This window comes from Rattus rattus, chromosome 9 (genome assembly GCF_011064425.1).
Source record: "Rattus rattus isolate New Zealand chromosome 9, Rrattus_CSIRO_v1, whole genome shotgun sequence".
In the NCBI taxonomy this organism is placed as follows: Eukaryota; Metazoa; Chordata; class Mammalia; order Rodentia; family Muridae; genus Rattus; species Rattus rattus.
In genome coordinates, this window is record NC_046162.1 from 49,052,634 (window position 1) to 49,078,333 (window position 25,700).

Consider the following 25,700-nt stretch of genomic DNA (forward strand, 5'->3'; position numbering starts at 1 on the left):
ATGCCCTCAGAGCACTCAAATGGTTCCCAGCACCCACCACACTTGCTAGGGCAGCTCACAATTGCCTAGAACTCTGCTTCCAGGAGAGTCTGACACCTCTGGACTCTGGGCGCTGGCATGCACCTGCATAAACCCCACACAAATACAGAATTTGTTTGCTTGTTTGTGTCAAGAAGCTCCTGTCAAGCTTCAGGGGAGGCTGAAGTAAGAAAATGGTAAGTTTGAGGACTCAGGACTGCAGAGTGAATTTAAGGCCAACCTGAGCAATGGAAGGGAGAACCTAAGGGCTAGAGGGCTGGGAACAAAGTTCATTTGGTTGATGCTTGCATAGCACGCACAAAGCTTTGGGTTTAACACCAGCACCCTCACCATTTGGGAGTTGGAGGCCAGAGGATTAGGAGAGTTCAAGGTCATCCTTGGCTACACAGCAAGTTCAAGGCCAGCCTGGGCTAAAGAAGACTTTGCCTTGATAAAACAAAACACAAACAACAACCAAGCAAGCATGTCACAGGGCCTGGAGGACAGACAATATCTAAGATGACCCCCAGCCCAGTACCACACAGCACAGGTAGGGCTTAGCATTCCTCAGGTGATCCCAGACACCCAGAGGCCCTGGGTGCCATTAAGATGAGCAAGGAAGTGGTGGAGGGATGGAAGAGAAAGAGAAGTAGAATGACGTGGACACAGTGAAGAGAGGCAGAACTGGAGAGTCAAGGATCATGAGGAACAGCCTGATGTGAGTAGCCAGGGATGCCACCTAAGGCCATGGTGAGGTCCTGGCCTGGGCTGCCACCAAGTTAAGAGCTAGATTTGTAGCTCTGCAGATTAGGGGTCTGTTACCACCAAAAGTTGGTGGACATCCTGGTCTTCTCTGCCACTTAGGGCCGTGTTGATGCCTGAGACCTGTGCAGAACTGTTCCCACCCTCCCCTGGGCATCATGGGAGAGCTGTCCTGTCCTTCATGCTGTGTGGTGGTGTGGGCAAGGAAGAGATGCCCTTGTCCCTCCCCACCTACAGCAGGCAGGAGATCTGGTCCTAAAGTCAGAGAGTGGAAGAGCGGGAGAGCTGGCCCTGCCCCTCAGGAGCTGAACACTCAGGAGAGCTGGCCCTGCCCCTCAGGAAGAGCAGGAGAGCTGGTCCTGCCCCTCAGGAAGAGCAGGAGAGCTGGCCCTGCCCCTTAGGAAGAGCAGGAGAGCTGGCCCTGCCCCTCAGGAAGAGCAGGAGAGCTGGCCCTGCCCCTCAGGAGCTGCACACTTAGGAGAGCTGGCCCTGCCCCTCAGGAGCTGCACACTTAGGAGAGCTGGCCCTGCCCCTCAGGAGCTGCACACTTAGGAGAGCTGGCCCTGAACTAACCTGGGCATCAGGGGAGCTGGCTCTGCCTCTTGCCAGATCCCACAGGGGGTGAGTGAGCCAGGGAAGAGCTGGGCCTGGTGGTTTGGGCTCAGGAGAGCTGGTGACTGACCTACTCAGCTACCCCAACATCTACTCCATCTATGAACTTCTAGAGTGAGTGAAAGGACCAGTCCTGCAGATCCAAAGCTGCAGGATCTCCATGACACGCAGCAACAACAAGATATCCAAGAGGAGTCCTGGTGAGGATCCAGGGCTGATTGTGTAGCACAAGCCAGAGGCCTCAAACTAGACCAAGCCGTCATCATGGTGAACATTTACAAGCAAAGACCATGGACAAAAGGGAATACTGTGTGACACCCTGTGACACCTACAGCTTCCACAATGAGATTTTTCTTTTTTGTGATGGAGATTGCAAGGGCAAAGGGTGGGGATCCAAAGGGACGGGGAGATGAGTGGGATTGGGGTGCACGATGTGAGATTCACAGAGAATCAATGAAAAGTTTTTAAAAGCAAATTAAAAAAAAAGATTCATTTGACTCTTAAATTTCAGAACCTTTATCAGCAACAAGGGGAAAATGGTTTCCCCCATCTCTTCACTTTCTTTTTCACTTTTTTTTTTTTTTTTGAGGCAGGGCCCTCACCATGGTGCTCAGGCGAGGCTTGAGTATCTGGGACCAGATGACCACCACTCCCAATTCCCTCCCCACCACTGCACCACACAGCTCTCCTGCTTCCTCTTACCAAGCTATTGCTCTGAGCACTGCAGCTCATCCACTAAGAGTCCTAACACAGTGAACTGTTTGTCCAAGGAACACCTCATTGGCATTGGCAGCAATGGAACTCCAAAGGCTCCACTGTTTAAATACAAAGGGATGACTAATTGCTTGGCCCCCCGGATGTGACTCATCTGGGTGAGAAAACTTCCCAAGTGGGTTGCCTCACCTGTGGCTATGACCTCTGGGAAAAGAGACAGTGAGGGACAAGACTTTGTGAGAGAGAGCTAGGAGCAGATTATGACCACAGAAGGGAGGTATGGACATGTGTGCACAGACAGATACCCACAAGCCTGGATGGGTTCTCTGCACAGGCAGGGCTGGAAGAGGCCTGGAGAGCAAGCTGTACTTCTGACGGTAAAAATAACTATGATGGGAAGAGACAGAGACCAGCTATGGGCTATGGATAGGTCACCATGGAGTTACAAACATGGTGCCTAGCCCACCTCTATTGGCAACTAACCTATAGGTAAGCAAAGAAGACACCAAACAGTATATGTAATGTAAATGTGTATGTGTGTGTGTGTGTGCGCACACCCGTGCATATACACACTGATGTGCTGTCTCACTGTCCTATTTCTGTGAAGAGACATCTGACTAAGGCACTTTATAGAAGAAAGCATTTCATTGGGGCTTACTCTTACTCCTTTAGTGGGTTAATCTGTGGTCATCATGGTGAGAGGCAGACAGGTATATCACTGGAGGAGTGGTTGATCCATGGGCAGAGAACAAGTGAGAGGCGAGAATGAGAGCAAGAGACAGACGGAGACAGAGGTTGGCCTGGCATGGGCTTCTTTTTTAAAATTAAGACAGGGTTTCTCTGTATAGTCCCTGCTGCCTGGAACTCACCATGTAGACCTCGAATTCAGAGATCTGCCTGCCTCTGCCTCCTGAGGGCTGAGACTAAAGGTGTACACCACCATTGCCTTCCACTCCAGCATGGGCTTTTGAAACCTCAAAGCCTGCTGCGGGGGACACACTTCCTCCAATAAGACCACACTTCCTAATCCTTCCAATCCTTTCAAAGAGTTCCACTTCTTGCTGACTAGGTGTTCAAATATATGAACCAATGGGGCCATTCTCATTCAAACAAGTATGTATAAGTATGTATGTATGTATGTTTGTGCATTTGTGTATATATGTTTGTGCATGTGTGCACGGGCATGCACTCATATTAACATAAATCAGGTTTGGATGGATGGACAAGATTTTGTAAAAATTGGCTGCTCGTTCATGGAAAGAAGTTGGGTGCTACAGAGCAGAAGGTGGGAAAGAATCTTTTTAAAATTTATTCTTCTTAGAGGTTGGGGATTTAGCTCAGTGGTAGAGCGCTTGCCTAGCAAGTGCAAGGCCCTGGGTTCGGTCCCCAGCTCCGAAAAAAAAATTTTTATTCTTCTCTCGTATATTACATCCCAGCTGCAGTTTCCCCTCCCTCCTCTCCACTCAGTCCCTCTCCCCACCTCTCCTCTACTCCAGATCCACTCCAACTCAGTTTCCCTTCAGAAAAAGGCAGGCCTCCCAGGAATACCAACCATATACGTCATCACAATTGAGAACAAGACTAGCACTCAAATCAATGCTGGATGGGAGACCCGGTGGGAGGAAAGGGTTCTAAAAACAAGCAAAAGAATCAGAGACACCTCCACTCCCACCGTTAGGATTCCCACAAGAACACCAAGCTATACCACCAAAACACACACACAGAGGGCCCAGGTCGGACCCATGCAGGTTCCCTGACTGTCAGTTCAGTCTCTGTGAGCCCCAGGAGCCCTGGTTGGTTGATTCTGTGGGCCGTTTTCTTGTGAAGAAAGACTTTTCTTTTTTTTTTTTTTTTTTTTTCGGAGCTGGGGGCCGAACCCAGAGGAAGAAAGACTTTTTTTTTTTTTTTTTTTTTTTTGGTTCTTTTTTTTTTTTGGAGCTGGGGATCTAACCCAGGGCCTTCTGCTCCTAGGCAAGCGCTCTACCACTGAGCAAAATCCCCAACCCCAAGAAAGACTTTTCTTGTGTATTCTTTTGCACCTTTTGAATTTCATACTAACTGATTTCAATGTGAGTGTATTATTTAGGGGATGAAGTTATATATTTTTATTTTGTTGTTGTTGTTTGAGACAGGGTCTCTCTCTCTCTCTCTCTCTCTCTCTCTCTCTCTCTCTCTCTCTCTCTCTCTCTCGCCTGACTGTCCTAGAACTCACTATATAGACCAGGCTGGCCTCCAACTCATGGAGATCTGCCTGTCTTTTTTTCTAAGTGCTGGGATTAAAGGCAAGCACCACCACATATGATGTATTATCTATTAAACCTATGGTTTAAAAAAAATTCAAATGACAGGGAGAATTCTGAATTCTTTTGATAGTAGCACTTGACTGTTCTTTATGATTTCAGAGTCAACTGTGCATCTTGTTGGAAGTTGCCCGGCTTGGCTACCCTTGTACATGGTGACTAACCCCCACCTCCAAGTCCTGGAAACCCCTCCCCTGACCCCAGAACAGACGCCATCCTGCTGCTCAGGCCAGTAGTTGCCATCCAGACCCTGCCCATCCCTTCCCGTGCTGGAAACTGACTTGCAGCCCACATGCAGTCGATCAATATCACAGCACATATTTACAAAGGCTGTGACAGAGGTAACCAACTCTGTCAATCTCTGGAAGGACTTGTGGGCCCGCCAAGATGACAGAGTCCTGGGAGCCTCTCCCACCCTCTGCAATCTCCTAAGCTTCAGACGGGACACAGGGCAGGGAGAGACAGTTCAATACTGCAGGACACAGAGTGGGGCATGGAGTTAGGTGGAGGAACCTGGTAATAAAGAGAGGAATGGCTGCAGGAAAGACCAGGGTGAAGCTCACCTCCCGCAGCTTTTCCTGGGCCTCAGCTAGGGCTGCTTGCTTCTCTTGAAGCTGAGCGATGGCAGCATTCATTCGGATCCGCTTGGGCTCCACCACTCGATACAGACGCCCATACAACTGTGGGCAGACAGGCAGGCACCGGGACTCCCCAACCCACTCACTGGCCAACCCACTCGACCCACAATCCACTTTTTTTTTTTTTTTTTAAGATTTATTTATTTTATGTATATGAGTACACTGTCGCTGTCTTCAGACACACCAGAAGAGGGCATCAGGTCCCATTACAGATGGTTGTGAACCACCATGTGGTTGCTGGGAATTGAACTCAGGACCTCTGGAAGAGCAGTCAGTGCTCCTAACCGCTGAGCCATCTCTCCAGCCCCCGACAACCCACTCAACCACCAACCCACTCACTGCCAATCGACTCACCTGCCAACTTCCTTCCCCTCTGCACCCCGGCCCCAGCCCACCCCCAGTTTCCCCAGGCCCGCCCTTCTCCATTCCCACTCACTTCTGCTGTCACCTACCTCCATGGCCCGCACCCACATGCAGAGGGACTTAGCTGCCAGGGAGACTCTGCCAATGATATCAGGCTGGAAGTCGGGCTGGGCACAGTAGGCCCCAATCTTTTTCAGCACCTTATCTGAGATGTTGTCTTTATCAAAGTAGATCAGTGACTTGATGAAGTTCTGCTCCCCTGCAGTCCAACATTTTGATGCCTCAGCCATACAGAGGAATCCTGTTCTCCTCGCTCAGCTTGACCACAGCTCCTCATCCTCTTTCAGTTCCCAAGGCCAAGATGTTTGACCCTTTATAATCTTGCTCCTTCCTCTGGTATCCCTCAGCCCCAGGCCCTCCTCGATCTCCCCAGCCTAGTCTCCTATTCCCTTCATCTCCCTCGCCCCAAACAGCATTCTTTCTGTGAGCTTTGTACTTTCGTAGGGGCGAAAACTGCTTTTTTATTTTTTTGCAGGCCACATTCTGCTGTGGAAACCCAAAGCAGAGAAAGCCACAGAAGATAGAGTCCCGAAGCTAGAGAGATGGCTCAGTCAGTAAAGTGCTTACGACACAAGCATCAGTACCTGAGTTCAAGCCCCAGCACTTAAATACCAAGCACCTATAATCCCAGCACTGGGGAGGCAGACAGGAGAATCTCTAAAGTGCCCTGGTCAGTCACCCTAGGTAAGCAGTGAACCCCAGATCTCAGTCAGAATCCCTGTCTCAAAAGTAAAAAGGTAAGTGGCTCCTGAGGAACAGCACCCAAGGACTCTTGGCCTTCACATCACATGCATGTGCACACGCACACACACATGCATACACACATGCACACACATACACACACAGATACATACACACACATGCACATGCATACACACATACGTAGATACACACACATGCACATGCATACACACAGATACATACACACATGCATATACACACGCACACACACATACACACAGATACACACACACATGCACATGTATACACACATACAGATACACACACATGCACATGCATACATACATATACACACAGATACATACACACATGTATATACACACGCAGACACATACATGCACACACACATACATGCATACACGCTCGCACGCACACATACGCAAGCATACACATAGGGCATACCCCTACAACATACACATCTGCACATATACACAGGGAAAGAGTAAGGGACTGAGACAGAACCAGACAAAGAGAAGCATTGAGTCATTTCTCATTTTCTGCTCTTGTCCCCACGGGGGCACGAAGCCATTCCTGTCCTTGGCTCTTGCCATGCCTCCTAATAGCTTCAGATCAATGTTCTTTTGATAGTGGGGAGAGAAGCTGACTCCTTCTCTGTCCTCCTAAAGAATTCTAATGCATATTTAGGTCTTCTCTCCCTAAGCCCTGTGCTCCCAAGGGTCTCTGCAGCACTTCCATGAAAGCCTGATGCCCTACACCTGATCAATAAACACCAGGCAAATCAAAGTCTCTTCCCACAGTGCCCTCGGCTTACCTAACTGCCGCTTTGCTTCCGCCCATGTGGGCTCATTGCCTCGAAGAATCATGACGGCCTGCATTACAATTTCCACCTGGGCAGGGGGTCGTCCGTAGGATTTGATCTCACCTATATCCTTCTTGTTCAGAGACTCTAGGGCCTGAGCAAAGAGACTGACTCAGAGAACTCAGAAGATGGGTCCTTCCTGGACACAGGCCAAATTGAGGTGTCACCTTCCCCCCAACTTCCCCAGAGGACCCCCCCACTCCAGGTCAAAAAGGCTGGTCCCATCCCCACTCCTGGCACCATCTAGTGCCAGCCTCTGGTACCCGCATGGCTTCTTCAAGGGCGGGCAATGCCTCCTCTAGATCCTTCTGGGCATTGTCGGCCAGCGCCTGACACTTGACCTCCTCAATAGCGATCTTCTCACTATTGGCGGTGACAGCCTAGAGACAGAAAGAAAATAACAGGATGGGCAGGAAGCCTCCTGGGCACCCTGGAGGAGCGGGCTGCCGGGCAGGACCGGTGAGTGACCTTCTGCTGCTCGTCAGCTTCCCGCTTCTGCTGCACGATGATGACCAGGTACTCTTCACACTGCTTCTGGAACTCAGCCACCTTCTTCTTGGCGTCCTCCAGCTCCTGAGACATCACTTCGACTTTCTCCCGAGTCTCGTCAATCTTGAACAATCCAGTTCGAAGCTTGTTGGTTTGGTCCAGCAATTCCTGCCGCTTTTCTCCCAGAAGCCTGCAGAGGACCTTGTGGTGAGGAGCATGTATGGAGAGACTCAAAGGAAGGAGGTGTCCTACGAAATCTTCCTTTCTCCAATGTCTCCATCCATCTGTCTGTCTGTCCGTCCGTCTGTCTGTCTCTTTCTGTGGCTACTTCCTGCCCTCACATACAGACACATAGGCTGGTCATGTCTGTATCATTTCCAACAAATTCCCCACAGGTCTTCTTATTACTCTGATTTATTCTCTATACCGTGCTTGAAATTAGCGTGTTAAATACCATTTTGACGTGTCACTTCCTCTACCTGAGGCCCTTTCACCAACCACACAGTGTAGCAGGTGGCTGGACCATAAGTAAAGGTCCAGAAAATATGAACCCACCCAAAGGGGCAAGAAAGTCCCCCCTTAGCCTCTCTCCCTGTAGGAACTAATGGGGCCCCAGTCTTTTAACATTTCTGTTGTTTAAAGAGGAGCTAGAAATCTATTTTTTTTTTAAGATGTGGTTATTTCCTGGACTAAAGGGTTTATCAAAATGTTTGGCAAGTAGAAGAGCAGAATGTTGTTAAGTCCAGGAAGGCAGGACCTAAAATAGAGTCTAGCACATAGTAGGTGCTAAAAATGCATGATAAGTGGGTAAAATGATGTTGGCTACATTCTTACAAAGACAGTCTTTCTTTCTTTCTTTTTTCTTTTTTCCTTCCTTCCTTCCTTCCTTCCTTCCTTCCTTTCTTCCTTGGCAGGGTTTCTCTGTATAGCTCTGTTTTGGAACTCAACCTGCAGACCATGCTGGCCTTAAACTTAGATCTGCCTGCCTCTGCCTCCAGAGTGCTGGGATTAAAGATGTGCACCACCACTGCCTAGCACAAATTGCTTTTTTCCCCTCACCATTGATTAAAATACCCAATCTAGTCATGCGTGTGACCCCAAAGGCAGAAGGATTGCTACAAATTTGAGGCTGGTGTCAGCTACATAGTGAGTTCAAAGCCAGACTCAGTTACATACATGAAACATTGTCTCAAGAGAAGTAAGAGAAAACATCTTTTATAATAAGCAACTATAGTGTGCTACAAACCACCTAGTTCAGCTAGAGTGGGCAGATACACAGGAAAAACAGCAAACAGCATGGGAATTAGTCCTCAAATCTGAACTGGGACTAAGGCCTTAACCCGTAGGATCTGATTCTAACTCCAAGTAGACAGGGTAGGATTAAGCTAAATCCTAGGACATTACTGTCATTTTGGGGAGCTGCTTGATTTGTGGGAAAATCTGCCCATATACTTGGTATTCGAAGTGAAATACTGAGTTGGATGTGAGAGTAGAAAAACACTTCAAATTTTCTAGTTTTATTTGCTTTACTTGCTTATAGTTTTTCATTTTGGTTGTATTTTGCTTTGAGGTAAGGTCTCACGTAGTCCCAGCTGGCCTTAGCTGGCTTGAACTAGAGCCCCCCTGTGGGTCTTGAAATTCTGGTTCTCCTGTCTCCACCTTCCAAGTGCTGAGATTACCACCATATGCCACCATTGTGAGGTTTACGTTGTGACAGGAAAGCAAACCTAGCATTTTGTGTATACAGATCTATATATCTAGCCCTGTTTGCTTGTGTGGTTTTAATCTGATTGATTGATTAATTGATTTTGAGACAGGATCTCACCATGTATGGATGACTGGCTTAGAACTCACTATGTAGACCATGCTGGCCTTGAACTCTCAGGAATCCCCCTGCTTCTGCCTCCTGAGAGCTGGGAAGAGAGGCATGAGCCACCATCCCACCCTTGTGTGTTTCTGAGATAGAGTCCTGATGCATAGCCAGGCTGCCCCTCTGTTCATAATCCTCCACACATCAGCCTTCCTAGAGTGGGGACTCTCTGGCATGTGTCACCTCACCTACCCATTTCACAGGAATGGCCAGTTTAGGGGACATTAGTAAAAGAAAATGATTACAAAGATTATGATGAACTCCCACATAAACTGTGGTCCAAAAACTAAAGAGAAACAACACCCAGGACATAAGGACCAATGGCATAGGAGGTGTTAGAGCCTGGGGGACAGCAGGACCAGGGAGGGACCCTAGAAAAGGCCTTTTCGACAGGAGCTCCTCCTCTAATTTACTTCTGGGAGTAACTAAGACCTTCTGTGCACCTGCCACTCCCCACAGTTCCTACATCCTCCAGCCTGTCCCCCTGTACCCTTGGCCAGACATCACTTCACCAATCAGCATCTGTGGAAGACACCAGCACCCTGGCCACCCATGTCTTTTGGCTGTCGTACTTTTTATATCCAGACACGAGCTCCAGGTAGTTTGTGGGTGTGACGTAGTTGTGTCTCCGCAGCTCCAGTAGCATCTTCTGGGAATACTGGGCCACCGACCAGTGCATGGTGACAAAGATCTGGGCCACTTTCCTGTGGATCTGAAGTCAATAATAAAGAATGGGAGACCAAGGTGTAGAGCAGGGAATGAAGGGGAGTGAGGATGTGTCAGGGGGAAGGCTCACATTCTCCTGTGTCCCCAAGTCCACTCCGACAAGGTACTTCTCAGCCACCTCTAGCAAGGCCTCTCGGGGCCACTCTGAGAACCAGTTGATGGTTGTACAGTTTACTAAGGCTGGGTACTGGCGGATCCAATTCCTAGGGAGAAGTCGAGGGCAGTTGAGTCTACTCACAATGCCCTTAGTTTTCTGACACACGTCTACCTGCTTTGCAGTGACCCAAGGGCCCTCTTCCTATCGGCTCCTCAGGATTTACCCCCTCAGAGATAGATAGCTCAGCAGAACATTAAGATCAAATCAAAGTCTCAGATCAAAAAGGCCCAGATCCACATTTTCCAGATGTTGATCTAACATTCTCAAACACCAGCTTCCTCATCTCCAGAAGAAGATTAACAGTATATACTAAGGTTGCTGCAGTGTGGTGAGGTAACCCGAGAGGAATGCTCAGCGTGGCTCCCAGCCCGTGGTAAACAAAATACATTCTATGTTATAAATTAAAAACATAAGCAAAATGGTAACGCTCTGTGCCTCTCCATACAGATGCTCTGCCCGCTTCCTATGTTTATTTTGGTTAGATTTTTTTTTAAAGATTTATTCATTTATTATATATAAGTACACTGTAGCTGTCTTCAGACACACCAGAAGAGGGCATCGGATCTCTTTACAGATGGTTGTGAGCCACCATGTGGTTGCTGGGAATTGAACTCAGGACCTCTGGAAGAGTAGTCAGTGCTCTTAACCGCTGAGCCATCTCTCCAGCCCTAGATTTTTTTTTTTTTTTTAAAGAAAGGGTATCCTGTATACAGATATACGCAGTCACCCTGGCTACCCTTGTGCTTGATATGTAGCCTGGACTGGTCTCAAATTTGCACCAGTCTTCTTGCCTCGGCCATCTAAGTCCTGAGGTCATAGGTGTGCACTGCGACTCTCAACCTCTTCCTTCCAGTTTCCATTTTCCTGAAATATCTAGTTATGCTGAGAATGAGTAAAACAAAAAATGGTTTTGGTGTACACATAATGTGAATTCTGTCCATCCTTTAAAAAAAAGAAAACGTGTCCTATGTACAATATGGATGAACTTTGAGAACATTACAGAGTGAAGTGAGTCACCAAAGGACAGATACTGCACCATTCCACAAGTTCAAGGCCATCAACAACCGTCAGATTCAAAGAGATGGAGAGTAGGAAGGTAGTTTCTGGAAGTCGGGGGAGGAGTTGTTCTTTACTGAGAAAAGACTTTGAGTCTGAGAAAATGAAGAGGCTCTGGTGGGCTGCTCTAGAACAATGTGGGTAACGCCCCTAAACTGTGGAGGGAGTCACATGGGTAGAGCTAACTTCCACAGAACACAGAAAGCCAAAAGACAAGGGGGAAGCCTATGGGGAGATGGTCAACTCAGGAAGCCGTCACCTGAAGGGGTCCCCCACGGGACTTAGGCAGAGCACAATGTGCAGGTTGTTCCGCACGCGCTCGATGAGGTATGCAAAGAGGCTGTCCGAGGACTCTGATATCTGTTCTGCCCGGGCCTGGTCTATGATTTGGTTCTGGATCTGTTCAGAAAGCACAGTGAATCAGAGGACTGAAGTTCTCACAGCACTATCAGCCAGGCAGCAGGTTAGGCTGGCCGGCTGGAGTGGGGTTTAAAGCAACCCCGCCCAGTGAGGCCTCTGGGGGATGACTGATGAGAAACAGGCCTTCAGCCTCACAGGGACTGATCTGGGAGGTTGGGGATGCTACAGAAACAGATGTGGAATCTGGGGGATTCTGGTGGTTTGCGAGGAAAGGCAACTCAGCACTGAAGGAACCGTGCACCTCTTCAAACTCGTCAGCCTTGTAGAGGTTGGGGACTTCGCCTGAGCTGAGGATGTTGTTGATGTCCTCTAGGAAGGATTCGTCGGCTATTTGGGTGTCCACAAAAAGGAAAGACGTGGCCTGGAGTTCTACCCCTGCCTGGCGATACAGGCGCTTGATATCTGGCCAAACAAGTGAAGGACAAAGGAAAAGACTTACTTCAGACTCCCCACCCTGAGCCTCTGAGCTGGAGTGCCCTCCCACAGCCATAAGCACTCCCAGCACACAAAGGCCAGGGCTATCTCACCACCAGGCCTGGCAGTAATTCAAGCGGGCTTCTTTCATTCTAAAACCTCTGCCCACGTTCAGGATCCCAGCCATACCGTCTCGGAACTCCTGTTTGCGGTAGTGCTTGGTGACCTCGATCTGGAATGTGTTGTACTCGCAGATGCTAGAGGCTAAGCGGGCCAGACTCTGCCTTCCACTGCCTCCAATCCCCACCAGCAGCATGTTGCCTCGGGGCTGTCCGATCACACGCACGATCCGAGTGACTGGGGAGCGGGTGAGGGTAACATACTGGGTGAGCAAATCCAAGCAATTTCCAGGCCCTGGGCTAGGGATCACAACCTCTGAGGCTGAATTAGAGAAGTCAAGAAGTAAGAGAGGAGAGAGTGGTGCCTAAGGCTCTGAAGGCAATTCTGCATTTTACCTTCACCTCACCCATTAATACTCTTGTGACAGGTGTGGTCCTGCAGTCCTGTAATCCCATGGACAGGCAGAGGGTCACAAGTTTAAGACCAGCTTGATCTAACCAGTAATTTGCAAGCTGGCCGGGGGCTACATAGTAAGACCCTGTCTCAAAACAAAAATGAATGAGTAAATAAACCACACTGGTGCAAGAATATGGCTGGACCGGGAAAGAGAACAACTTCTAGAACTTGATTTGGGAGTGGCCTTCAAGGGGAAACCGTGGTTGAAAAGTGGGAGGGCTGGAGGGAGGCGGTAAGCACTCACTGTGTTCAATGGCCTCTCGGAAGAGCACCAGCTGCATTTGCACGACAGAAGGAGACAGATTATACTCATTCAGTGCTGTCTCCATGGCTGTCTTCAATACTGACAGATCTACCAAGTCTTCATAGACCTTGGGCTCCTTCAGGAAGTCCCCTAGGCCACAGGACAAGGGCATCAGCATCCCCAATGCCTGGCCCTCCGTAGGGGGCCCTTACAGCTATTAGCCCCATGCTCTGATCTTCTAACCCCAACCTCCTAAGGCCCAAAGGTACCCCAGCTCCTGGCTTACCAAAGATGGGAGGGCGTTTGTTGGGACAGAGATGATGGAATGTGAGGTCAAAGAAGGTACCAAGTTTGTCACTTAAGATGCCTATGAAAGCTTCCATGTCTGTTGTATCAACCAGTCTGTCGGAGAAGACTCTGTTGGGAAACAGTTGGGAGGTCTCAGGAAGAGAACAGTCCTGGGAATGAAGTCAAGCTGGAGGGAAAGACTGGGGGTAGGAACAAGGCTAGGGATGAGGACAAGGCTGGGGGGCGCAGTCTGGCCAGGACACAGACATGTCACCTGAAACATTCATGGATCCAGAGTCTGGTGATGCTGGCTTTGGTGTCATGGAAATCCTTGTTGGCTCTAAGCATGCCCTGGAAGACCTGGGAAGTTGAAGCAATCATTTAAGAAGAGGGAGGAGGGGTTGGGGATTTAGCTCAGTGGTAGAGCCCTTGCCTAGGAAGCACAAGGCCCTGGGTTCGGCCCCCAGCCCCAAAAAAAAAAACCAAAAAAAAAAAAAAAAAAAAGAAGAAGAGGGAGTAAAGAGACTCTTTGCAGCTCTGGAGGCAGGAGCAGAGTGCTCGGCATTCCAGGACAGGTTGACTTTAGGCACGTGTTTTGCTGTGGAATCCTATTTTTATTCCTTAGAGATTAAAAAATTATGTACATGCATGTGTATTTATGTGTTATGTGTATGTATGAACATCTGTGTTCATACAGATGGGGCATATGTGCAGGAACCAACAAGGCCCAGAAAAAGGCATTGAATTCCCCAAAGCTGAAGTTACCAGTGGTTGCAAGTCACTCGGTGTGGGTGCTGGGGAGCAAACTGAAGCCTCTATAAGAGCAGAGACACACCGAGCCGCCGCGCGCATGGTGGTACGAGCCTTAATCCCAGCACCCAAACAACAACAGAAATCACAAACAAGGGCTGGAGAGATGACTCAGCAGTTAAGAGCACTGACTGCTCTTCCAGAGGTTGTGAGTTCAATTCCCAGCAACTGCATGATGGCTCACAACCATCTGTAATGGATCTGATGCCCTCTTCTGGCGTGTCTGACAGCTACAGTGTACTCATTTAAAAACAAACAAAACAAAACAAACAAACAAAAAAAAACACAAACAAAAAGCCAGAAAGCAATCCTAATGGCTGACTGACCCCCACATCTCCCCATCTCCCCAGCCTCTTTTCTTCTTCTTCTTCTTCTTCTTCTTCTTCTTCTTCTTCTTCTTCTTCTTCTTCTTCTTCTTCTTCTTCTTCTTCTTCTTCTTCTTCTCCTCCTCCTCCTCCTCCTCCTCCTCCTCCTCCTCCTCCTCCTCCTTCTCCTCCTCCTTCTTCTTCTTCTCCTCCTCCTCCTCCTCCTCGATTTATTTTACCCATATGGATGCTTTGCCTGCATGTATGTCTGTGCACCACCTGTGTGCCTGGAGCCTGAGGATGTATGGAGCTTCCACACAGGTCCCGGGAATCAAATCCTGGTCCTTTACAAGAACAAGGGCTCTTAACCACTGAGCCAACTCTCCAGCCACTCTTCCTCTTTTTAAAAGATGTGTTTTTCTTTTGTAAGCATGAATCTTACATGTATGTCTGCTGCACTGCCTGTGTACAGTGGAAGAACTGGAGTTACACACGGCTGGGAGTCCCACGTAGGTGCTGGGAACCGAACCCAGACCCGGTGTAAGAGCAGCCAGTGCTGTTAACCACTGAGCCATCTCTCCAGCCCTGCTGTGGAGCTCCTAAGGCTCCTGAGGAGAGAACGCTCAGGAGACACAGCCAGGTCAAAACAGGGGGCTCGGCCCAGGGCTTACCTTGGAGATGTCTCGGAGGTTGAAGAGGTAATGGATCTTGGCTGGTGTGGGCAGGAAGCGCTGGACCACCGTATTGTAAACGTCTAGGGTAGCCTCTGTCACCACGTTCCCAATGGGCTTTACCTCTTCTTCAAAGTCCTGAAGCTTCTGGTTGATCATGGTGCCAAATATGCGGATGATCTGGGACTCCTAGGAAGAGACCTCGAACTCACTTCCTCAGGTTCCTGCACCAGCGTGAGGCACATGCAGGGCTTACCTCTGAACTGAAGAGGCATTAACTAAATCGATAAATCACTAATTAAGAGAAATCATGTTTTTATATAATCCTTAAAAAAGAAAAAAGAGTGCAAACTACCTATAATAAACGCAAACATTAAACAAAGACGGATCGTTAGCGCTGGTGCCTCTGTTCCTCTCAGGCTTCCCTGTGGCTCTGTAAAGTACTGTATGATCTTTAAATAAGATTTGGGTATCTTGTTCATCAAGAACTCTTTACATTCATTTTACTTAAAGTTAATTTTATTTCTATGTATAGGCCATGTGTCTGCCACAGCATGTGTGTGGAAATCACAGGACCAATCTAGGGAAGAAGCCTCTCTCCTCCTACCATGCAGTCCTAAGGACTCGGCCTTTACCTGCCTCATATCCATTTTAATTTAAAGAAAATATTTAATTAAGAGTCAAGTGTAAACCAGGTATAGTGGCGCATGCCTTTAATCCCAGTACTTGGAAGGCAGAGGCAGGTCAATCTCTGTGGATTCGAGGCCAGCCTGGTCTACAAAGTGAGTTCCAGGACAGCCAGGGCTACACAGAGAAACCCTGTCCCCCCAAGAAACAAAACAGAAAGGGCCAAGTGTGTAGTGATACACACGTTAGTGATACCCACCTGCAAACTTGGCATTTGGGAAGCTAAGGTAGAAAGGGTTTAAAGCCATTCTGGGGTAGATTTACTGAGATCTTGTCTCAAAAACTTTAAAATATATATATATATATCTTCTGTTTTCTTTGACTTTGATTTTTAATCCTCTCTTGCCCTAGCCCTGGCACTGGTTCTGGCTGTCGGCTTTGGAAGGCCACCTGCCTGAGTTTGTTTCCGTCCCAGGTGTTCTCTATGTGGCCCTGCAGACCACAGGCTCCACACCGCAGAGCTGGGTCAGTCAGGCTTGAAAGCCCTGCAGCTGTCCTGGCTCAGAGGCAAGGGCTTCCGCAGAGGGTCCCGCCTCTGTGTGTCACAGCTCCCTGGAACTCCGCTCAAGACTTAGTCCCCTTGCTCGACCAGTCCCCCATGGTAAGCCCTGTACAGTCCCTCCCCCAGCCCCCAGGGCCTCACAGTGGGGAAGGTCATGTTGATGATGTTGAAGCGACTCTGCAGCCTCGGGGAGATAACAGTCCGTCCACCCCCTGGAGGGCCCATGGCAGCCATCAGGAACATGTCCTGGAGAGCAGAGACAGAGAAGAGGGGAGACCAGTGGGATGGTGAGAGACAGAAGGAGTAATGATGCCTCCCGAAGCTGGGCCAGAGAACTCTGAATGTCTCCAGGAGAAGCGCACAGCTGGAGGTGTGAGGTACTTGAGTCAGCCTGATCTGATCAGTACACAGTGTACTGCATGTGCTAAAACAGCATGCTGGCTGGCCACAGTAGGGCATGCCTTGAATCCCTGAACAAGGACCAGAAGCAGAGACAGGAGGATTTCTGTGAGTTCAAGAGATCAGCCTGATCTACAAAATAAGTCCCAGGACAGCAAAAAAAAAAAAAAAACAAAAACAAAAAAACCCACCCTGGGGGGTGATCAGGAGGAGGGTTGAGAGAGAGAGAGAGAGAGAGAGAGAGAGACTCATAATCCCACAGGAAGAGAGCGAAGATGGAAGAAAGATGTCTGAACTGTGGTAGGAATGGAGAACAGACACACAGATGAAGGACTGAGACCACAGGAAAGAGAGAGAGAGAGAGAGAGAGAGAGAGAGAGAGAGAGAGAGAGAGAGAGAGAGAGAGAGAGAGAGACAGACTCATAATCCCACAGGAAGAGAGTGAAAATGGAAGAAAGATGTCTGAACTGTGGTAGGAATGGAGAACACACACACAGATGAAGGACTGAGACCACAGGAAAAGAGAGAGAGAGAGAGAGAGAGAGAGACAGACAGACAGACAGACAGACAGACAGACTCATAATCCCACAGGAAGAGAGTGAAAATGGAAGAAAGATGTCTGAACTGTGGTAGGAATGGAGAACACACACACAGATGAAGGACTGAGACCACAGGAAAAGAGAGAGAGAGAGAGAGAGAGAGAGAGAGAGAGAGAGAGAGAGAGAGAGAAAGAGAGAGAGAGAGAGAAAGAGAGAGAGAGCGCGTGTGCACAGGGAGGAGGAGGTCTGGAAGCAAGGTGACATGAAGAGCAAGACTCTAGTCACCAAGTACAGACAGGCTCAGTGAGGAGAGTTAACAATGGGGTCAGTAACCTGGGAGACAGATATATGGGTCCTCAGAAAGGAGCAGAGCACTTTTGTGGAGAGAGGAGTATACAATTATAAGACTGTGTGGCCCAGGGGTCCAGTGGAGGAGGGATTAACCCCCCTGCCACAGGTGAGACCGAGGTCTCGAGACGCTTACTCGAATGTGCTTGATGGTCTGCTTCACACGATCATACCAGAAGCCATAGTCAATCCAGAGGCGTATCAGCTCCAGGGGTGGCTGGGACCCAAACATGTCCTTAGCAGGCATGTTTAGGTCATCCATAAAGGTGATCATGCTTTTGCCCCCAAATGGCACATACACACCCTTGGTTCGCTTCTCCACTCTGCTCTCAATGATGCTCTGCACGTTGTTCGATGTGGTCTGATAGGAAAGCACACGGCAGATGAAAGGGACCACAAGAGTAACATGGGACGAGCTGAGTACTTGAGTTCCAGGCAAGAGCAGATGGCAAGGAACTAGTGGTCCAACCCCCGCCCCCGTCCCCCACGTACCTGTGCAGACATGTTGACAACAAGCACTGACCACTGGCTGGAAGGCAAGGACTGGAGAACACTCTGGGCTATGGAGGTCTTTCCAGTTCCCACAGGACCCACCAGTAAGACAGGATTCTGGTTGGCCACCAAGGTGCTCACGAGGTAGTTATATCGGACGGTATCAACAGTAGGTACCATGATCTTATAGAAAGGGGCGCTAGGGAAGAAAGGGACAACCGTGTCTCAAGGACCGTTGGCCTTCCCCAGTTCAGCTCTCACTTCCTTCTTCCTCTTAGTATTTATCTTCTTCTGGTGTTACCAAGGTCCAGTCAGCAACCCAGCCTCCTGGGTCCTGGGAGTGTGGCATTCTCCTTGAAGACCCTGTCCAGAGTTCTCTAGATCCAACTTCCTAAACCTTATCATTTCTTCCTGGAATCTGCTTTCTCCTCTTTAGCTCACCATGGCTTCTGGCCTCACTACTCCCACCACGTCTGCCACCAAGCCCACCGCTCTCACTTGGGAGGATAACGCCAGCTCTTGGGGAGCTGCTCCTCAAATGACGACCAAGTCCGCATCTTGGGGTTCACATAGTATTCATACACTGTGTCCTAAGAAAAAGTATGTGAGTCGTGTCCCCAGACGTGTCCCCAGACGTTCCTCCAGCTCTTCCCAGCTGGAGGCGGGGCTCACAGACTGACGAAAAGAGTGTGGCAGCAAGATGTTAGGTCAGGATGTTAGGTCAGGATGTTAGGTCAGGATGTTAGGTCAGGATGTTAGGTCAGGATGTTAGGTCAGGATGTTAGGTCAGGCAGAGTCTGAAGGCAGAAACAGGATGTAAAGGGCAGTGAGCTGTAAGGGCCCTGACCTTGTTGGGAAAGGAGCCCTCGATTTCGCGAAGGTAGCTGTCAATCTTCTTGCGTCCATCCTCATCCACAGAGGCACACACAGACCAGATCATGCTGAACACAAACGTCATCTCCACCATAAAGGCGTGGTTCTCAGTATCAGCTGGGTTCACCTGGGTGGAAAAAAAAAAAGAGGTTCGGGGGTTCAGAGTGGCGAATTTGCCTTAGAACAATCTTCATTCCTCAAGATACAGGAGCCACACCTGTAAGGGATGAAAGGATCTATTTTAGCTGCTACCAAGAAGGCAGAGACCCTCCTACCTGGTTCTATGTGGGAAGTTCCTCTACAACCTCCTCACAGATTTTAGATAAACCCTGGGACTCAATGCAGTTGCTTACAGCTGCCTCTAGGCTAAGTCAAATAACACAACTGTCATCTGGCCATTCTAGGCTTACCCTGGAGGAGCACTCGTGAGTGTTAAAGAAGACGGGCATGTGGTCACCTATATGTAACTGCAAAATGAAATTGGAGATTACCTAAACATCTACCAGTAGAGGAAGAGAAAGTAAAATGCAGGATTTACCATGGAATAGTACACAACAGCTGCGGTCCACCACAGCTGTGATCTACAACAGCTGCAGTCTACCACAGCTGCAGTCCACCACAGCTGCAGTCCACCACAGCTGCAATCTAGCACACCTGCAGTGCACAACAACTACAGTCCACTACAGCTGCAGTCCACCACAGCTGTGATCTACAACAACTACAGTCCGCCACAGCTGCAGTCCACCACAGCTGTGATCTACAACAACTACAGTCCGCCACAGCTGCAGTCCGCCACAGCTGCAGTCCACCACAGCTGCAGTACACAACAGGTAAAGCAATGGCGTGTGTCTGTTCATGGCAATACACAACTAAATGTCGTAGTTTTGGTTTGACAAGCATGTTGCCTGTAGCATGATCCAATTTTTACATTTTTTGTTTGTTTGTTTTGTTTTTGAGACAGGGTCTCTCTGAATAGCCCTGGCTGTCCTGGGACTTGCTATATAGACCAAGCTGGTCTCACACTCACAGAGACTCACCTGTATCTCCCTCCTTTATGCTGAGTCTAAGGCATGCACTGTCATGCCACACCACAGTCCCTTCCTAAACAGGACAGCACCTATGGATATCTGTGGAGTTTTACATCAACAAGCATTTCTCTTTGGTTGGTTCGTTTGTTTGTTTGTTTGTTTGTTTGAGACAAGGTCTCACTGTATAGCCCTAGCTGGCCTGGAACTCCCTATGTAGACCTATATAGTTAAAAAACTCAGAGTGATCCACCTATGTGTGCCTCCCAAGCACTAGGATTAAGGTATGTACCACCACCCCTGGCTGAGCACTTTAACAATCCCACTTCAGTAGTTACTCCTGTGAAGGGGGAAAGAAACCAAGATCAGGAAAGGGGAGAGGAACAAACGGGCTGGAAGAGCTTGCTGTGTTGGCTCAGGCCTGCAATCCTAACACTGAAAAGACAAAATGATCACATGGTCAAGGCCCCACAGCCAGACCCTGTCTAAAAAGAAGGGGGGAAAGTAGTATCTAACTAAAAATAAATGTATTCAATGATTCCTTATACAATTAAAAATGTAGTTTTGGGGGCTAGTGAGGTGGCTCAGTGGTTAAGAGCACTGACTGCTCTTCCAGAGGCCTTGAGTTCAAATCCCAGCACCACATGGTGGCTCACAACCATCTGTAATGAGATCTGATGCCCTCTTCTGGTGTGTCTGAAGACAGCGACAGTGCACTCACATATAATAAATAAGTCTTCTAAAAAAATGTAGTTTTGGGGGGCTGGAGAGATGGCTCAGTGGTTAAGAGCACTGTGTGCTCTTCCAGAGGTCCTGAGTTCAATTCCAGCAACCACATGATGGCTCACAACCAACTGTAATGGGATCTGGTGCCCTCTTCTTGTATTCTTAATCATAATAAATAAATAAATAAATAAATAAATAAATCTTTTTTTAAAAAAAAATAGTTTTGGAGTTTGGGAGTATGGCTCAGTGGTAAGCCCTTGCTTCTAGCCCACGAGACCCTCATTCAGATGCCCAGAACCCATATAAATGTCAGGTGGGTGTTGCAGCTCACTGATAATCCTAGCATTAAAAGGGGACAGGAGGCTGCCCAGGCAAACTGGCCATCTAGATTAGCTGAATCGAAAGACCTTATTTACCTAGATAAGTTTTTTAAAAGTAGAGATGGATTGAGGAAGACACTTGACATCAACTTTTGGCCTCTCCACAAATCGTACCCACACATGTGAAAACACACACACACACACACACACACACACACACACACACACACACGCATGCAAAACAACTATGTCTTAAGGAACTGAGGAGATGGCTCAGTTGATAAAAGTGCTGGCCACACAGGCTTCCCTGGGAAACAGCCCGCCAACACATCTTTCTGACATCGCTGACACATCACAGGGCACAGCCTCGGGCAGAGCTGAGGAATTCTTGGTAACAGATTCTGGATAAGGATGCTCAAGACCACAGATGAAACTCAGCCAGCGGCACATGCTTACAGTCAGCGCTCGGGAGGCTGGGGCAGCAGGCTTGTCACAGTTCCAGGCCAGCCAGGAATGCACAGAAAATATAAGGATAGGATTAGAGGAGTCTGTCCAATCCAGAATGATCCAGTTGGCCTTATATCAACCCTTAACCATCAAAATACAGGAAGGAGAGTCTGTTGAGAATCTGTTTGTCGGATGAGCCAGAGCTTTGGTAGTGACAACCAGGGCTCTCCTCTGAGGCCTGAGAGTGCCAGCACCCCCACCCTCACCCGAGCCTGCTGCAGCCAGCCGGTCCCTGCTCCCACAGCCATGTGTGAGAAGAATGCAGTGATAAAAAAATGTAGGTGGAGTGGACTACTCAGGATTGGTCAGAGAAAGGTAATGTGCCACCCACGTTCTTTTTGTTTCTTTGTTCCCCTATTCCTTTCTTTCTCCCTCTCCCTCTCCCCCTCCACCTTTCCTCTCTCCCCCTCCCTTCTTCCTTTCCCCCTCCCCCTCCCCCTCCCTCCCCTTTTCCCCCCTCCTCCTTTCTCTCTCTCTCTCTCTCTCTCTCTCTCTCTCTCTCTCTCTCTCTCTCTTCATTGTTGTTTTTTGATTTTTCAAGGCAAGGTTTCTCTGTATAGCCCTGACTATCCTGGAACTCACTCTAGACCAGGCTGGCCTCAAACTCAGACCCTGCCTCCTGAGTGCTGGGATTAAAGGCATTTACCAGCACACCCAGCTCACTTTTCTTTTTTAAGTGTTTTCTGATCTTTTGTCTTAAGGCTGGGTCTCTCTGTTAGCTCATGCTGTCCTTGAACTGAATATACAAACCAAGCTCGCTGAGGACTCAGGATCTTCCTACCTGGTCTCTCCAGTGCTGTGATTACAGGTGTATGCCACCATTCCTGGCCACAATGACTAACTTACACTGACAGAGATCTTAACTGCTGCTCATTATATATTAATAATTTCGTTACCTGGCAACATTGTTAAAAATAATGCAAAACATCTCTAAGGCAATGATTTAATCTCAAAAAATAATTTTAACAACAAATTTTAGTTATTTTAATTATAAACTGAACAAAAATTTTCTGAAATATCAATTCATCTGAAATTTTCTAGAACTTCTCATCAAATGGTTTTCATGGTATAGGTAGGAAACTGTAGGAAGATGTGTGTTGGGCTGTTCACCTTCCCACCCCCTCTCCCTTCCTTCTTTCTTTCCTTTCTGCCCTGCAATTATGAGGCAGGCCCTCTGCCACTGAGCTACGCCACTACTTGCTATATTTAATTCAGAATTCCTAGTCTGACTTTCAGCTCAGGGAGCATCCAAGCATGTGTATCTATTCCTCTACCTGCTTACACACACACACACACACACACACACACACAGACAGACGCACACACAAAGACAGACACACACACAGAGACACACACACAAAGACAGACACACAGACACATACAAAGACAGACACAGACACACACAAAGAAGACATACACACAGACACACATACAAAGATAGACACACACACACAAAGACAGACAGACACAGACACACACACAGACACAGACATACATAGATACACACATACACACAGACACAGGCACACACATATACACACAGATACAGACACACACAGACACATACACACATACAAAGACAGACAGACACACAGACAGACAGACAGACACACACACACACACACACACACACACACACACACACACGCACTGCCCACCTCCATGGTCACTGCTGATGTTTCTCCTCTAAGTTTCTGTTTCAAGCTGTGCCCAGGCTGAAGGTGTGTGGGTGACCCCCACCCCCGCCTTTGCCCTGGGCTGGTTCCTCTCCTTACCCCGTTCTCTGGTGTGGCCAGGACCGTGTAGAGCTTGCAGAGCGAGATGATGCCGCTGTACTCGGTGACGGGCACCAGCTCGTTGCAGTTATCCTTCTTGAAGGTAAGTATCTTGTTGATGAACTTCTCGAACATGTGTTGAAGCGGCTCTATTTCTGCCTAGATGTGGATGAGAGCGACGCTGTCTGCTGCTGTTACTATGGGCTGCCCTGGTCACATCTCCTCAGTTCCCTTTTTACCTTTGGCCTCTTTTCCAGCCATGACTGAACATAAGGCGTCCAGCCCAGGTCCACATAGTCAGTGTAGACCATCCCACAGCGGGACACAGTGGCTGGAGAGGCCACAGCCAAGTTCTCCACTTCAAACAAGAGAGACACCTAAGGATGCAGACTCCTGTCAGAACACCATCATCAGCACCTCATCCACAGCAATGAAAACACCCAGAACCCACACCTTAGGGGCTACTTGTACCAATTAAAAGTGGACCAAGAAGAATAATGACTGAGGTTTATAAATGGCTTGCTTTCTGTGGTTTGAATGAGAATGGCCCCCCTAGGCTTATGTATTTGAATGCTTAGCCAGTAGGGAGTGGCACTACTTGAGAAGGCTTAGAAGGATTAGGAGGTGTGGCCTCACTGAAGAAGATGTGGCTTCCTCATCGGAGGGACTGTGTCACTGGGAGTGAGCTTTGAGGTATCAAGAGCCCACACCAGGCCCAGTCTCTCTGCCTCTCCGCCTTCAGATCAAGACGGAGCACTCTTGGCTCCAGCTCCTGCTGGCTGATCACCATGCTCTACCGTGATGATGACGGACTAAATCTCTGACACCGTAAGCAAGCCCCCAGTGAAACGCTTTCTCCTTATAATAGCTGCCTGACTCACGTATCTCTTCACAGCAATGTCATGGTGACTAAGACACTTTCTAAAAGAAATCAGAGCTCATTCAAATTTATCTTTAGGAAAAAATCACTCTCTGGCTTGCGTGGAAGAAAAGAGTGGGTGGCATATGCCTGCAATCACAGCGTTTGAGCACTAGCGGCACGGGTAGGAGGATCAGGAATCAAGGTTCTCCTTTACTACCTAGGCCAGCCTGGGCTACATGAGATAGTACCTAAAATAAAAGAGAGGAGAGGAAGTGGAGAGGGAGAGTGAAGTTAAAGTTAAGAAAAAAGGTGGGCATGACACCCAGGAGATATGAACCTTGGTGCATAGTATAAAGACCACACCTCGCAGGCCAGTGGAAATGAAGCTGAGGACAGCCTACGTCTACACAGTGATCTCTAACCCACAGTTCCTTAAGGTATAATTGTTCCATGGTGGTAATAGGCCCCTGCCTCTTATGCTGGAGATGGGACCCAGAGGCAAAGGCCAGGTAAGCCCTCCCTCCCACTGAGCCCACCCTCAGCCTGGAAAAGCACCTTGCTTCAACTGCAGATTTCCCTGGATCCAGATCCTCCTCCCATCTCTCTCCATATAACTCCCTCTCTGTCTGCCAGCCTCCACCTCCGATTCCCTCCCACTCCCACCCCCACCCCAATGGCAGCCATCTTGTCCAGGGGCCTGGGATCCATCCATGTGGCAGCAGCACCTGCTCAGGCATTGCGATGCGCTCTCCGTTGATGAGGGTCAGCACCTTGTTGTCATCCATGACCGAGTTCATGCTCTCAATCCACAGAGTGTCCACAGGGCCGTCAAAAAGGATCCATTTCTCATCTGGCTTCTCATCTTACAGGCAGAGGGGTGATACGGGGAAACCAAGAGGCTTCCCTCTCTCCTCCCCTGTGTCCTTGTCTTAAGACATCCCCAGGCATCTTTCAACCTCACTGGTACTTCCTGTTCCCAGGGTCCCCGCTGTCTCGGGAGCTGCTGACACCTCCTCTCACCCACCTAACACACTGGATACCTGCACATGCAGCCCGCATGACACTAGACAAGACGCCATCAGTCCACTCGTTGGTGTTGAGGTCATACTCTCCATACAGTTCCCCTAAGGACAATGCCTTTGGGTTCAAAGGGAACTCCTACAAAGGATGGACACCAGAAGGGACATCTGAGGTGCCCCGCCCCAAACTCCCAATACCCTTCCCCCTCATCCCAATCCTCTCTCAGGTTCTCGCACTGGTCTGGTCTTCACTTTCCCATCTCTCCCAGGCCTCCTGGGATCCAGGTCCGGCACCACCCAACACCATAGCTAAGTCACTGTCACCGTCCCACTGCCTACTCTAACAATGTTGAAGTTGGGTTCTCCAGCACGGCACAGGGAGGACAGTGAGGCCTGTAGAATTCTCCAGGAGGTAGTCTTGCTGCTGCCGGTGCCACCCACAATCATGGTGGAGTGGCGAGAGTTCTTGGTTTCATACAACTGGAGAACCTTGGTGAGGGTAAAAGGTGTGATCTGCAGGCCCATCTCTCGGATCTCCTGCTCGATGGTGTCCCGTAGCTGAGAAAAGCAGA

General features: G+C 48.8%; 1 protein-coding gene across 1 annotated transcript in view; it reads right to left on the minus strand.

Moving 5' to 3' along the window:
• The window catches only part of Dnah2 (dynein axonemal heavy chain 2), a 124,624-nt gene that overhangs the window by 20,075 nt on the left and 78,849 nt on the right, over nt 1-25,700 (minus strand). Inside the window, exons 42-65 of the mRNA XM_032914170.1 lie at nt 25,468-25,686; nt 25,150-25,267; nt 24,835-24,971; nt 23,487-23,624; nt 23,248-23,406; nt 18,869-19,021; nt 18,520-18,611; nt 18,022-18,220; nt 17,666-17,890; nt 16,385-16,489; nt 15,055-15,243; nt 13,543-13,628; nt 13,267-13,397; nt 12,981-13,130; nt 12,350-12,517; nt 11,988-12,148; nt 11,586-11,725; nt 10,184-10,316; nt 9,960-10,099; nt 7,497-7,707; nt 7,292-7,408; nt 6,981-7,122; nt 5,497-5,666; nt 4,970-5,086 (exon numbers count right to left, since the gene is read on the minus strand). Coding sequence (XP_032770061.1) covers nt 4,970-5,086; nt 5,497-5,666; nt 6,981-7,122; nt 7,292-7,408; nt 7,497-7,707; nt 9,960-10,099; nt 10,184-10,316; nt 11,586-11,725; nt 11,988-12,148; nt 12,350-12,517; nt 12,981-13,130; nt 13,267-13,397; nt 13,543-13,628; nt 15,055-15,243; nt 16,385-16,489; nt 17,666-17,890; nt 18,022-18,220; nt 18,520-18,611; nt 18,869-19,021; nt 23,248-23,406; nt 23,487-23,624; nt 24,835-24,971; nt 25,150-25,267; nt 25,468-25,686 — 3,600 coding nt within the window. The remainder of the gene's footprint in view (nt 1-4,969; nt 5,087-5,496; nt 5,667-6,980; nt 7,123-7,291; nt 7,409-7,496; nt 7,708-9,959; nt 10,100-10,183; nt 10,317-11,585; nt 11,726-11,987; nt 12,149-12,349; nt 12,518-12,980; nt 13,131-13,266; nt 13,398-13,542; nt 13,629-15,054; nt 15,244-16,384; nt 16,490-17,665; nt 17,891-18,021; nt 18,221-18,519; nt 18,612-18,868; nt 19,022-23,247; nt 23,407-23,486; nt 23,625-24,834; nt 24,972-25,149; nt 25,268-25,467; nt 25,687-25,700) is intronic.